Genomic DNA, 15,099 nt, shown 5'->3' with positions numbered 1-15,099 from the left:
AGAATCTTTCAATCCATTTGATTTCATTTCTTAAGATTAATCAAACAAGCAAAATTTTCTCATGTTATTATGAATACAACTTATAATTATTAATTAATGAATTCATCATTCCATAAATCACTTATTTATTTTTCGTATTACAACTTTTGTATTTTTGCATGCATTTCTATTCTAAATTTTTATCTAATTTTGAATTCTTAACAATCTAATTTAAACATAAAAGATTAATTAATATTTCTATATTCCACTTCCTTAATAATAAAATCTTAATTTCTTAATTTAAAATTTAAAAGCATTATTTAAAAAAATAAATTAATTTTAAATATTAAATTAATTGTTTTAATTTATTAATTTAGTCATAAATAAATGATGTGATAAAAATAATTTTATTTAAGAATGGCTAAATAAGAAATGAAAATGACTAAAATTTATTTATTTATTTATCATATTTTTTTAGCAAATGATAGGCTGAATGTTCCTTTTACCTTTAATTCTAATAATTATTGGATAGATAAAAAATGCATTCTATTTGTTGCAAATGAATTATTAATATTATTTATTTCTGTGATTATGACTGGCTTTTGCTTTTAATAAAATTTCAATATATCTTAGTTTATAATAATTCCCACAAAATCATCCAAATTATAAATTATTTGCTGTAGAATAAGTTAACACAAATATCATTACAGATTGCTGAGATAACTTTTTTGTTTAAATTTAAAGTAAAAAGGTATATTTAGTGAGTAAACTAGTTGGTTATTTTAGTTGTTATGATTCCTTAATAGCCGTTTGTTCCGATGCCTTATTATTATCCTATGGTCCCTGTGCCAACTATCCCTTAAGGGACACCATAGATGATGATGATGCCTAATTAATTTAACAATGCAAATTAATCTTTGGCAAACAATTAAAATGATTAAATGAATGGTAATTATAATAGTTCAGGAGCTGATAGGAAAAGGGCTTAAAGCTAAAATGATCTGGATTTTGAAGACATATTAGACAAAGAGAAATTTAAATTTGATTCAGTAAAAAATATGAATAAAAAAGGAGATTTTTTGAATTAAGGATCTTCTCAGTAAATATAACCAAACATTTTCAAACCTGGAAACCATTCAAGCCATTTTAATCCTAAATCTATGAATGAGCTTGTAGTTGATAAATAAAAAAAGAATCAATATGCTTAGCTTCTTTAGTAATAAATATAAATAAAGAAAGAGTTAGATCATGAAAAAAAGATACTTGATAATAAACATAATTTGTAATTACACTTAGAGAGACAAAAAAATGATATGATCAGCTATAATATGCCGATAAGAGATCAATATGGTAATATTTTGTAATCTAGAGGTTAACCTGGTAATAGAAATTATTAGCTATAAGATTGGTTTACTTTTGTGCCAAATATAAATCAAAAATACATATAAGAAGAAGACATTCCTATAGTTGAACAAGCAACATCTGCTTTAAAATAAAACCTTGCAAATCCTCATTCACATTAAGTTGATGCGTTCTATAGATAATAGTAAAACTTAATTAATTTTGAAAACAAGAATAAGAGACCATTACAGTTTAGTTTTTCTAATGGATAATAAAAGCAATAAATTACATTTGATAATAACTATAACCAAAGATTCAATAGTTAGTAAGACCTTTAATACCAAGATAATGGACAATAATACAATAATCGATTTTAAAATTAATATGAGGATGATGATGAAGATTAAGAAAATGATAATGGTAATCATAGGGTAAGAATAGTAACACCAACTAAATATAAAAGGGCAAATAGGGGAACATAGACACCTCATCTCCCAGACGAACTTAATTAGTTATAAAATTAATAAATTGGAGATCTGTATCCTAACTTATTGAGAAATTCATCATTGGCTGAGATACCTACACAATCAAGAATACAAACTGGATATAATAGAATTCCTTCCTCTGGTTAGCTTTTAGGTATTCATCCTTCATCTGTAAGGTTTACTGAATATTTAAAAGGTGATTATAAATATGCTAATGATATTGATAAAATGAGAAAGAGAGAACAGTATATTTAACTATAAAATGAGTAAATGAACCAAATGGAGGAGAAGAAAAGGTAAAAAGAACTTAATAAAATATAAGAAAAGAGAGAAAGGGATTTAGATGATTTAAGAGTGATGAGAGAGTAGTAGTAGCTTAATGAAAAATTCTCACAAGAATTTTCTAGTGTTCCTGTTGACAGAAGAAATTTAAAAGAATCGTTTGTTCCTGATATCAATAATTAAAAATTTAGTCAAAGAGGAAAGAATTTTAATACTTCTTTCTCAAATTACGAAGTTTAACATACTCTAGGAGGCAAAAAAGGAAAAAGGCCAAGAACTCCAATTGAAGATGCTATTAATCCGTTTTAAGAAAAAGAAAAATTTAACACCTAAACATCATCTTCAAGCAATCAAATAATTATTCAAGAAATTCCTTTTAAAGTAAAATTATTTATTTTGAGATTTAATTAACTAAATTTTCACATTCATTTATAAAATATTTAAAGGTTAAAGAACAAGTAGGTGATGCAATTAGTGGGGAATTATCTAAATTGAGATCAGAAATGAGGGCATCTCAAGGATTTATATAGAATGAATTGAGTACTATTAAAAAAGATATAAATGTAATAAATTAGTAAAAGGGTGAGCAAGAATAAAAGCAAAACATTCTTTATAACGAAATTAACAAAACAAGACTTGTTGACGAAATTAGGAGAAGAGAACTTGAACAAAGAATGCTGGAAAAAGAAAGAAGTGAAAGAGAAAAAATAGAGGATGAGATTTCTAAAAACTTGTTAGAAAACCCAGGCTTTACAAGATATGATTTATAAAATTAAAAGAAAGTTTTCTTCGAGTTTGATGATTAGTATAACTACGAGCCAGACAGAATTAACTAAGACATAGGAAGAATATTAAGAGAAGGTGAATTACCTTCTCAGAAAATATAAATCCACTATAATGATGGAGGTATCAATAAAGTCAATTATGTCACTTACGATGATGGATTTCAGAAAACAACTAATGAAATCCTAAGCAACTAATAGTAAAAAATAGAAGAAAGGCTTAAAAATATGGGTTTAGGCAATTTAGAATAGCCAAAATCGCTAAGTACAATCTACTAAAATTATTCAACAAATGCCGATAGTCTTTCTGAAAATAATAATAACTTCTCTAAGATTTATAAAAATTCCTCACTCACAGAAATAAACAGACCTAGTGCAGCCAACTCAGACACTGATGATATTTATAAAGATTTAATAAAAGGTAATTAAGAACATAGTAAGGTTTTCAATAAAAAGGAAGACAATAAATTAGATATAGAAGATTTCGTAATGTGGAATTCTAAAGCTGCTAGATATAGGTGATAAGAAGTCAGAAATAGACTTGTCATTCTAAATTATATTTTTGATATTTAAATCTCCTCTCATTATAAAATTTTGTTAGAATAGATAAACATTTTATTTTTTTTTGTAAATTGCTGAGCACCATATACAATAGATCATCATTATAAACAAACATAGCTTTTATACTCAATATTATACAATAATTTGATTTAAAAATAAAATTTATCTTAATTTGGAAAAATGTAATTTATTTATAATTAAAATCTTATTCAAACTATATAACCAAAATATTTATATATTACTAAATTGTGTGTGTGTGTTTGTTATTCTTTAAAATAAAACATCTTCTTTACTCAAATTTAATTCTATATGTTATAAAACAAACTGTAATTTTAACTTAAAAATTAAACAAATAAAAGTATAAATTTTTATTAAATAAAATAGTTTATTGATATACAATTAATTATTTTGCTGTTAAACTCAACATTACTTTTCTTAAAATCAATTTAAAGTTAATTTTAAATATTTTAAATAAAAAAAACATTCAAATTATTAATTTATATTTATTTTTTTATTATCTAATAAAACTTGAAATATCAATTGAAGAATTTATCTTATTTTTAAATAAAAATTTATTTAAATATTCAAAGCCTTTAAAAATAAATAATTTTTATATTCCATAATTCATAATTGAAAAAAGAAAAATAAATTCATTTCTATAATTGAATCAAATTTAATTAATATCAGAATAGACTGCTTTGGTATCAATTATAAAATCAAGAGGTAACTAAATGATTTACTGTCTTTACCTTGCAATTTATATTAAAATAATTTGGCTGTATAAATTTTGAATTTCTCTATTTATTGTGGCTATAATAATAGAAGAAGAAAAATCGAAAATAAAATAAAAAAAGTTTGTTAATACATATATTAATATTAACTTGATTCAAAGTAAATGTTAATTAACATAGTTTAGTTAGAGCATAGATATTATTATGATTAGTAAAAGCAATCTAAAAATCCATTTATATTCAAGTAGATAATTGGGAATAGTATTTAAAGTAGCAAAAGAAAAAGAAATATTTATTTTAAAAGCAAGTATTTTTGAAAATTTTAAAATACACCAAGACTATTTTTATTTTTAAAGGTTTACATTTCTGTAAAAATTAAACTATATTAGAAGATGTCTTTTTACCTTTGATAATTCTTTGTTTGATGGTAGAACTTTTAATTTTATTTTTCTAACAAAACCTATTAATAATATAAGGTGAGTTTTAGGGTAAAAACTTTTATATATATTCCTATTTAATTAATAAAAAAGAATACTATATATTTATTTATTAATGAATGATAAGAATATTAAAATAACATCTAGTTCTTAGATGCCATCTTAAACAAGTTTATATTAGACTTTACATGAATCCCAAAATATAAGTTCTCCTTCATTAAGTAGCATTTCAAAGATTAAACAAAATTCTAAACAATCTGATCAAGATAGCTCCATAAATCTATATGAAGAATAAAATTAATAACTTCATTAAAGGAAATCTATATTTTCAAACAACTTATATACAGCCCGTAAGTACTCTGATGTAAATTTATAGCAATAAAGTGATGATTTTAACAGAAAAAGATGCTAAACTGTAGGGTCTTAGCTTCAAAAAAACTAAGCTATTATGATTCGTAGAGATTCTTAATAATCAAAATAGTAGAATGATTTAATAACTATAGATTATGAAGACTCTAACAGCGATAGTAGTGGTAGTGACTATGATGGAGAAAAATAGATGAACTAAAATAATTAAGATGAATAAAATTAATAAAATAAAAGATAGAGCGATTAAAGTTCATTAAAATCATAGGATTAAAAGCGATTTTAGTTAGGAATAGAAAATGAGAATAAGTAAATACATTTATTAAATATATTGTTAAAACCTCTACTTACTTATTTATATCATATAAAAATTTAAATTAAAATAAATTATTTTTCTATTAGAAAGGCAAAACACTAATAACTACTCTAGAGTACTATATAAGATAATTAGAATTAAAAGTCCAACATCGATTTTAAAGAAAAAAAAAATAGATAAAGAAAAATAAGTCAAGCTACGGCAAATTAAATTTTCAATAGTTAAAACATAGATATTAAAGATAGCGAACATTGTGAAGTAATTAAAATTTATTAACTAAAAGATTTTAAACATTTTAAATTTTATTAAAAAAAGCTTGTCATATAAATATTAAATAAGAAAAAGGCTAAAACAAAGCAAGAAAAATAGTTTATTTTAAATATTTTAAAATGTTGTAGCATTTTTCAAAAAAATAAAAACTTGATTAGTGATAATGCTTCATCTTTAAACATAACAGAATGGTTCTCTTATTAGTATATGCCAAAAAATACTATTGTATTTAACCAAGGTATTTTGAAAATCTTATTTTTTAAAATAATTAATTGATATTTATAAATAAAGGTGAGTATGGAAATACTTATTACATCGTTCTATAAGGTAAACTATTATTACTTCTCAATTCTTTATTAAAAAAATTAAAAATATAATTAATTCTTTATTAAAAAAATAAATAAAAAATAAATTTAATTTTTGAATTATTAAATTTATTTTAGTAAAAAGATTTGGAAAATCATTATTAAGCTAATTTACTTAATGATATAAAATTTTTATTTTTAAAGAATCAAAAAATAAATAAATAAATTTATAAATTTATAAACAAAGGGTAAGTGTTTTGCATGATTCCTGATCCAGACTACAATAATACAAAAGAAAAATATTTAAATGATTAGCTAAATAAGAGGAAATAATATTTTACTACCAACCCTTATAATAAAAATTTTAGGGTTTCAGAAGTAATTAACAAGTAATTTATTTATTTATTTACTTTTATTTTTGCTTAAAAAAAATTATAACTATTTAATTTTTGAAAAGTTAAGCAAACTTTGAAAGTGATTAGAGTAGTAAAAAAACTGAGAAGGAGCAAATATAACTTTTAATTGAGTGTTTTCCTACGTTGAAGTTAGTTCATACATTTAATTCAGGAGAAAGTTTTGGAGATATAGCTCTTATTACGAATGAAAGAAGGTAATTTTGAATGTTAAATTAAATTTTTTAAATATAATTTTTATTTAAAAAAAGAACTGCAACTTTGATTTGCAAGGAAGACACTCATTTTTTAACTCTTACAAAAGAAGGATATGAGTAAATAATAGGTGTATATGAGACTAGAATATTGGACGAAACAATAAAATTTTTAAGATCGTTTCATTATTTTAAAAATATTGTTAGATCTAGATTACTTTAAATTCTTTGTTGGATGAAAGAACAAATCTATTTCAAAAAAAACATTATTTACAAATAAGGAGAAATTAGTAACTCTGTTATTTTTATAAGATCAGGAGAAATAGAAATATTTCAGGATCATGAAATAAATGAAAATTAAGAAGCTTAGGAATAGTCTGATTCTCCATCTTCAAAGTAGGTCAGCAAAGAAAATAAAATTTTATAATTAAATCTGTCACTTATGAAAAAAGTGAATAAATAAAAGACAAAACGACTTCAACTTTTAATTTTAGGCTCTAATCAGTATTTTGGTCAAATCGAATTGTTGAACAATATTCAAAAAAGATAGCAATCAGCTCTATGCATATCTTAGACTGCCCATGTTTATATATTGCCAAAAAATGTATTAAATAAATTATTGATTTTGATTAATTATTAAAAATTTTTTAACAAAACACTTTTAGATATTTTTTAAATTTAATAATTTCATTTTTGTTGCAAAATCACAAATGCAAAATAAAATAAAAATGAAATTAAAAAAAAATCTCTAACAAATCATTGGTTAGTTAGTTAGTTAATTAGTTGCAGTTATTTTAATTAAATTTATTTTTTTTACTATAATTAGAAATTTTATGATATGATAAAAATGAATCATGGTTCTATCTAAATTATCAGAAAAGAAGAGTAAATGAGAGGTGATTGGATATAAAATAGACTAAATTAAGTTCAATAGACTTATAACATTTAATTATAAAAAAACAACAATAGTAATAATGATAATAATAATAGTAATAACAATAATAATGGTTCTGATAGAAATGCTATTGAAGAATCATAAAGTCCTTCTAGCAGTAAGAGCAGCAATAATTATATTACATAGTAAACTTCTAGCAAAGGTAATAGCTTTTATTGTTCGAGTGACGATATTGTAGTATAGTCAAAATTTTAGTAATTCTTAGAAAGTGATAATGTAGTAGAAAAGAATAATAGCGTTAGTTCTTAAAGAAAGCGATAGTTTTATGCCTAAACAAGGAATAAAAACTTAAACAAAACTAATATTTTTCAAAATACATAAAATAAAAATATATAAAAATTTAACACTATATATTCATAAGAACCAGATGAAGTATCTAAATTCACTAGTTCAAAGGATAGTTTTTAATATGAAGAAAGCTCAGAAGCTAATATTAATAAAAAAAATAATAATTATAAAACATAATATAGTTTTGGATTAAATTAAAATTAACCTGACTCAAGTATAAAGCCAAAACCATTTTTAAGTCCAAAAAATTAAAGTCAATTTGATTCAAACTAAATATCTAAAAACATCCAATTTACTTAAATATAAACTGAGACTTAATATGGAGTTAATTTTCAGGACTAAAATTAATAAAAAAGTAAATAAGAATTGTAAATAAACTTTTTAAGCAGGTAGAATTCACCAAAAGAAATAAAAATAGAATAAAATGGCTATTTTTAAAATACATTTCAGGCTGAAGACCCAAATATTATTTAAAAAACATTTAATTCTAGCAATTCTAATCAAGCAAGATATAATATCCAGAATAGGAATTTATTTTTTTATATTCCACAAAACAAACAGAGTTTAATTTAAAACGGGTAAATATAATTTATAAATTAAAGAAGATAAATTAAAAATATTTATTTTAATAAAAGGAATTCTCCGATTTCATCAGTTGTATCTGTAAATGATAATGTCAACCCTTATAACTCAATCCATTTGAGCTACCTTAAAAAGATACACTAAGGTTTGTTGGCTAAAAAGGATAATCTTAATTAATTATAATAATATTAATTCTTCAGCACTTTTGGTTAAAATTAAACTAATGCTTAGAATTCTTCTCCAGAAAAGACTTCCAATACCAATAGCTTTCACATGCTATTTTTAGAAATAGATAAATAAAAACATTAGCAAGCATTTAGGTAAACATCAAAGAAAAATGTTCAAAATAATTCAAATAAATCAAATTTTTAATCAAAAATAAAATTGCAAATACCAAAAGACAACAAGGATTTTAAAATACATCAAAGTCAGTTAATATTAAATAAATTTAATAAAAATGTTTAAGTACTTAAAAAATAATAAGAAATTAGCAATTCAAGCTTAGTTTATATTCCTTCTTAATAACAATAAAAATAACAACAACAACAATAATAAAATTTGATGTTCTAAACATATGTAAGTTCTTCAAATAAGTTATCATAACAAAATTTAAATAACTCTATTTTTAATAATTAAAATTAAATAAAAAAAACTGCCTAAGATCTATCTAACACTTCTTTTTCAGTAAATTAATAACCACATAATGTCATTTCATTCATGAGAAACTTTTCTCAAGACAGTTTATTATCATAGAATCATAGAGTTTTTCAAGAATACTTGAATGTGAAGGATTAAATACAAAAAAAAGAATCTTTTGATAAATTTATTGATTAAGGAGGAGCTGGTAAATCTTTGAAAAATAAATAATTCAATAATGCTGGAATGAATTAATCATAGGTATAAAATAATAATGTTTCTTTGAATAAATCACAGCAAAATAGAGATTCTAATGACAATATAAACTTTAGCTAAATATTATAAACAAATCACATCCAAATTAACAACAAAGCTTTGAATTCAAGTCTTAATAATAAATTAGAAACCAAATATAATATCTAAATCGCCTTTCCTTAACTAGAAAAAAAAAATAAAAGTTGTGATAAATTTAAAAAACCATAACTTGCTCTATACAACCTGATAAACTCTAGTAAAGACCAATCCTTCTATTTAAATAGCAATTCTTAATTTGACAAAAACCAATCTTATTTAAATTAAAAATAGTTAAATACATTTAACTAACACTTAGAAAGCTCTGCTGACAAAACTTAAAATGCCTTTCAAACAACAAATTAAAATATTAAAGATTTTGGAAAATATGCAAAAGTGTTTAATTTATAAAAAGTTTTTCGGAATTTTTAAGACAAATAGATGCTTAGCAAGTTAGTCTAATAATAAAAAAATTATTTTCAAAATTAATAAAATAATTTATAGAATCTTTTTTCTTCACAAGTAAACTTAAAAACTAATTCAGAATAATTAGATTAAATAACTACACAAAAGCACTAATCTGAAAATACAGAAGAGGCTAAGTTTGATAGCTCTTATCTTTAAAACAAAGAATACTTGTTAAAACATGAATGAATGGTGAGATTTAATTTTCAAATTAAAAAAAAATAATTATAATTATAAGTATTTTATATTTTTGCATAAAAAAAGAAAATAAATAAATAATTAAAATTTAAACTAATATATATTTATTATAAAATAATCAATTCATTATCAACCATGCGTCTGTCTGTCTGTCTTTAATGAAAATAACTTTTACTTTTTAATTAAGCAATATATCTTTTTATTATATAAATTAAATTATCTTTATTTGCTTCTAAAGCTTATAATACATTTAAATAAAAGTAATTAAAACTAATTTTCGTTAAGTAGAAGTTGCTTGCTTAATAACAAATTAATTTCTCTCGTTTATTATATTGAGAAAATGGAATATCAAGATGATAACAACGATATCATTGATGAAGAAAACCAAGAATGTGAAAATAAATAATAAACGCCACCAACAACTGATAAAAAGATATAGATATTCAATGATTAGATTATCAATTATGAAATGCTCAGTAAAAGATCAGTAATAACTAAAACTGATAAAGTAGCATTAAAAAAGTAGAGTATTTTAATAATAAATAATCCTATTCTTAATATTAATAATTGGGACCCACAAAAAACAAAAAACATAATTTAATCGAAGATTATTGATTTTAGAGAAAGAGATGTCTCTATGGTAGAAATTTCTATTTCTTTTCATAATTTTTTTGTATTTGAATCATTTAATTATTTTAGATTGCCATCAATATACTTACTAGACCAGTTAAAACCAAACAAGAAAAAAACTTTTTAATGAAAGGCATTCAGGGACTACAACTTTTCTAAGAATACAAAGACATATTTTCAGAAGACCAGATGAATCACTAGCTATTTAAGGAGATTCAGCTAAAGTGCTTCAAAAAGAACGAAGTCATTTTTAATATTGGTAGGAGTTTGCTTGCTTATTTTGTTTTTTTTAATTCTATTTAAGAGAGAGCGCGTTAGTTTATCTTTTTGCAAGCGTTTTGATTGATTGATTATTAACATATTTTAAGGAAATTAAATTTTTTTTTAATTAAAATAAAAAATTAGGTGATCATGGCTCGACTTATTTTATAATCTTATTAGGGTCAGTTTTTTGTTTATTACGAGAAGCTACGCAGTAATAACCTTAAGGCGACTCATATTAAAATGAAAATGCTCATAGTAATGATCCTAAAACGATTTCATAGGACATTAATAATATAAAAAGAATGAAGAGTCGTGAAGTATTACCACAAGTAAATAAAAAATAAAGTGCTAAGTAAATAAAATCCTTATTTCATTTGTATATATATACTCATTTATTTAATTTAAATAGAGATGCAAGCGTTTATACAGAGGAAGAATAAGAAGATCTTTATTAAATTAAAAAAATTTATCCTAACCTTGAATGTGTAAAAATTTATAAGGCTGGAGAGGCTTTTGGTGAGATTTCCTTAATGACCAACTCATCAAGGTAAAAATTATTTTATTTTAAATCAAGCTTTGATTTTTATATATTTGCTATATTTAACTTTATGAAGTGAAATTATATGTTCAAGAAATAAATTCAGTTAATTAAATTTGAAAAAGAACTGCTACTATGGTTTGCAGAGAAGACACCTACCTCATGACTTTAAATAAGCAAGGATTCGAAAAAATAGTAGGAGCTTACCATGAATACATAGTTAGAGAAAGATTAGCCTTTTTATAGAGATTTAGTTTTTTCAAAGAAATACACCCTTCTAAGCTACTCTCAATTCTTCTCTTTATGAATGTAAATTTAAATAATAGCATTAGATTTTAATCCTAATTTAAAATAAATAACAATAGATAGAAAAGTTTGAGTAGAAAAATGTTATTTATAAGTAAGGAGATGATATTGATTATGTTTACTTCATTAAATCGGGAGAAATAGAGTTATTCACAAATATATGTTTGGATTCCTTAGCCTAAGACGAAGAAAATAATAAGTCTTTCTCTCCAAAAAAGTAAATCAAATATAACATTGTTGATTAAAATAAAATCTCAAAGAAACTAAAAAAGAAAATACCGATCTCTATTTTAGGACCAAATAATCTTTTTGGAGAGGAAGAAATCTAACTAAATATAAATAAAAGGAAATGTGAAGCAATAGTTTACTCTATAGAAGCAACTCTTTTTATTATAAGAAAAGATGTAAGAGTTATTTCAAAAAAATTCAATTATTTTTTGTATTTTTTTAGTAAAAAATTAATAATGATTTTGATTGGTTGGTTGGTTGGTTATTAATAGGATATTTTTTTAAAGAAATTAATAGATTGCCTGAAATTAAATAATACTTTAGACATTTTTTTAAAGACGATTTAAAACAGATCGAAATTTACTTCTGAAAGATAATCCATGATGATTTAAACATTGGATTTAGAATAAAAGGCAAAAATATTAATTAAACAAAATATTGAAACAGAAAATATGTTAAATAAACTCAAAATGGAAAGCAAAAACTTGACAAACGAAAATGTTTTGCCTCTATAAGATTAAGATGAAGATTAGGATTTTAGTCAATCAAATAAAATTAAAACAAAAGAATCTGAGAGTCTGAGTCCCTCGTAAAAATAACAGCCAAAAAATAAATTAAATAATGGACAGTTCACTCCTAGAAAGTCTGTTTTATAGCATATTCGGGGATTTATTGATTCTCCTACATCAAAGACCTAAAACAACCAAATTGATTCCTTTGATTACTTTCAATAGTGTATTGATAGCCAATAAAGATACTCAATTTGTTAATCACCCAGACTTAACAATTCAAAAGAATAGTCAGTGTAGTATAACAGCATTTTCCATAATAGTGGATAAAGCTAATCACCTAGGTTAAACGATTCTAAAGAATTTGTTAAGTAATAAAACAGCATATTTCATTAAGATTAAAAGTATGCTACCAATTAATTTATCATAGAAAATTAAAAAAGACGTTCTACAACCAATAGTTTAGTTAATAAGAGTAAAAATAATGAAAACATATATATTTAACCTTACGAATTAGACACTCTGTAAGTGGTTAATATTTCGCCTAGGGGTAAGAAGGCTATTCACCAATCTAGAAAAATATCTCCTGAAAAACCTAGCACTATTGCTGCTGTAAATGATTAACCAGAAGTAAATGCTTTTAGCAACTAAATAAAATGGTAGAATAATCAAATGCAACCACTCTCGGAGGATAGAAATTATTTAACTTCTAAAAAATAAACAATACCAAATTTAGACTCAAATAATTATTATACTAGAAGAGAATCTGATTAAAAAGTCTTTTAATTGTTAGAAAAGAACGGATTGCTTGGAAATCAGATTGAAGAATTGCAAAGTAAGTAAAATTTTAATGAGAATTTGCTGAAATACATTGAAGATAAAAATCCAAATTCTTCAAAAAAGCATAACATATTCAATATAGTAAGCAATGAAATTGAAAGCTAAGCAAAACAAAAGAACGGCATTATCACCAATCCATTTAATATATTTTCGATATCTGACGAGTAAATTTAATAAAGGTTTAACGCAATTAACTCTAGTAGCTAAATTTATCCTAAAAGCGACAAGACATCATCGGTTCTTTAAAATGGTAGCAGTAAAAATAATTTAAGTCATCTTCGTTAAAAGTATTAGTTAATTAAGCAAAAATTCTTTAATAGAGATTTAAGTAGTTATTGCTCTAACACATAAAATGGATTAAGTTGTAATCAAATTACGGAAGTCAGTAACAATACTTAGAAATAATTAAAAAATAAATCCTATTTATTTAATAATTTGCAAAAAATTGATTCAAATTAACTCATTAATGGTAAATAGCATTTTTTAATTTATTTAATGTTTAAATTAAATTATTTTTATTTGGAATTTAAAGGTGGCAGTAACTAAAAAAACAGTCTCAAGAACTATCTCAAACATCTAGACAAATATGAAGATAAAAGAGGCAAAACTTCAAATAAAATTCAAAAGCAAAATACCAGTCAACTGGAAGAAATAATGCTAAGCTCAATCAATTAATCATTTACTGATACTATGAATAGTTAAAAAACTTAAAATAAAAAAGGAGTTGATATCATAGTAGAGACAAATCTAGATTTAGAAAAACCTTCGTTCATAGAATACAACACTGGTGAATTAGCTATGAATAAACAAGGGGAAGATTTAATCTTTTAGAATAACTCCGATATTAGTGACATAGCATTAAACACTCACGACTAAATTTAGAATCAGTAAGTTTTGTTTGATTCATTTAATTATTTTTTTTAAAAGCCCTAAAATATTTATTTATTAATTTTAGACATTAGGAAGATACTAAACTGAATGAAAATGAGACGAATTTGAGTCGATAAAGTACAGAGAAACCAAATAATTTTCAGAGAAGAGCAAGTCAAGAAGATATGAAATTAAAATTAAAAAAATAGTAATTAATACTACCACTGAGCAAGATAACTAAGAATGATGAAGAAAATTATATATTTTAGAGTTTTACACAAAGAAATATCCTAGGTAGTTAAAAGTAATCTACACCAGATTTTAGTCAGCCTCTTTCAATTCGCGATAGCGGATTATAAAATTAAATTTACTACTTGAAGTAATACAGTCTCTTAAATAAATTAGCCTGTAAAAAGAATTAATCCAGTAATGCGACAAAATAAAATATATCTACAGAAAGAATAATTCCTCAGCAGCAGCAGATAGAAAGTCTTGTAATGTCTTCTACAATAAAATTTGAGATACTGAGCAAGAAGAATACACAGAATAAGTATAAAGCAGACGAAATCATTCAAAAGCTAAAAAAAGAAAATAACAATACCTTGCCTTCGATACATTAAACAGAATCAAATATAAACCCTGCATTTAATAATTCCCTAGTCCCAACAATATAGCCAAATTAGAGCAAGATCTAAATATCTCAAAGTTAAAGCACTTCTTCAGCAATCAATGTACAAACCATAAATAAATAAAATAAAAACCTAAATACAAGTAAGAACAACCCAAAACAATAGATGTATACTCAAGGGATGAATATTCACTATACTACAAAAAAAGCTAAAAATGATTTCTTTTCTTAGATCTTTAAAAGTTCTGAAGCATCTCGCTAACATTTACTTAATCAGAATTACGAAATTACTGATACTAAATAATCTATTTTTGATTAATCTCAAGGAATTAATATTTATGGATTACAAAGCAATCCAGTAAAACTAGTTTCTAGCTAAAAATAAAATAGCAATTAACCTCTAAAATGA

General features: G+C 23.2%; 3 protein-coding genes across 3 annotated transcripts; all 3 read left to right on the top strand. All coding sequences in view use genetic code 6, as the record gives it.

The window, feature by feature from the left end:
* Positions 1 to 770: 770 nt before the first annotated feature.
* On the top strand, positions 771 to 3,391 carry TTHERM_00349000 (hypothetical protein; the record flags this gene model as incomplete). Its single annotated transcript, XM_001023055.2, has 2 exons — positions 771 to 2,468; positions 2,534 to 3,391. The coding sequence occupies 2 exons, from the start codon at positions 771 to 773 to the stop codon at positions 3,389 to 3,391; spliced, it is 2,556 nt and encodes an 851-aa protein (XP_001023055.2).
* Positions 3,392 to 4,713: 1,322 nt separating this feature from the next.
* On the top strand, positions 4,714 to 9,868 carry TTHERM_00349010 (cyclic nucleotide-binding domain protein; the record flags this gene model as incomplete). Its single annotated transcript, XM_001023056.2, has 10 exons — positions 4,714 to 5,273; positions 5,367 to 5,538; positions 5,596 to 5,788; positions 5,842 to 5,877; positions 6,103 to 6,244; positions 6,313 to 6,465; positions 6,520 to 7,066; positions 7,289 to 8,283; positions 8,341 to 9,610; positions 9,719 to 9,868. 10 exons carry the CDS (start codon positions 4,714 to 4,716, stop codon positions 9,866 to 9,868), a joined length of 4,218 nt encoding a protein of 1,405 aa, XP_001023056.2.
* Positions 9,869 to 10,217: 349 nt separating this feature from the next.
* Positions 10,218 to 15,099, top strand: TTHERM_00349020 (cyclic nucleotide-binding domain protein; the record flags this gene model as incomplete). Its single annotated transcript, XM_001023057.2, has 9 exons — positions 10,218 to 10,517; positions 10,577 to 10,766; positions 10,913 to 11,123; positions 11,181 to 11,318; positions 11,435 to 11,618; positions 11,675 to 12,019; positions 12,182 to 13,661; positions 13,725 to 14,079; positions 14,148 to 15,099. The coding sequence occupies 9 exons, from the start codon at positions 10,218 to 10,220 to the stop codon at positions 15,097 to 15,099; spliced, it is 4,155 nt and encodes a 1,384-aa protein (XP_001023057.2).

This window comes from Tetrahymena thermophila, assembly GCF_000189635.1.
Source record: "Tetrahymena thermophila SB210 genomic scaffold scf_8254460, whole genome shotgun sequence".
NCBI classification, from domain to species: Eukaryota; Ciliophora; class Oligohymenophorea; order Hymenostomatida; family Tetrahymenidae; genus Tetrahymena; species Tetrahymena thermophila.
The sequence above is the reverse complement of the archived record's forward strand: the minus strand, read 5'-3'. Positions and strand labels throughout refer to the sequence as shown.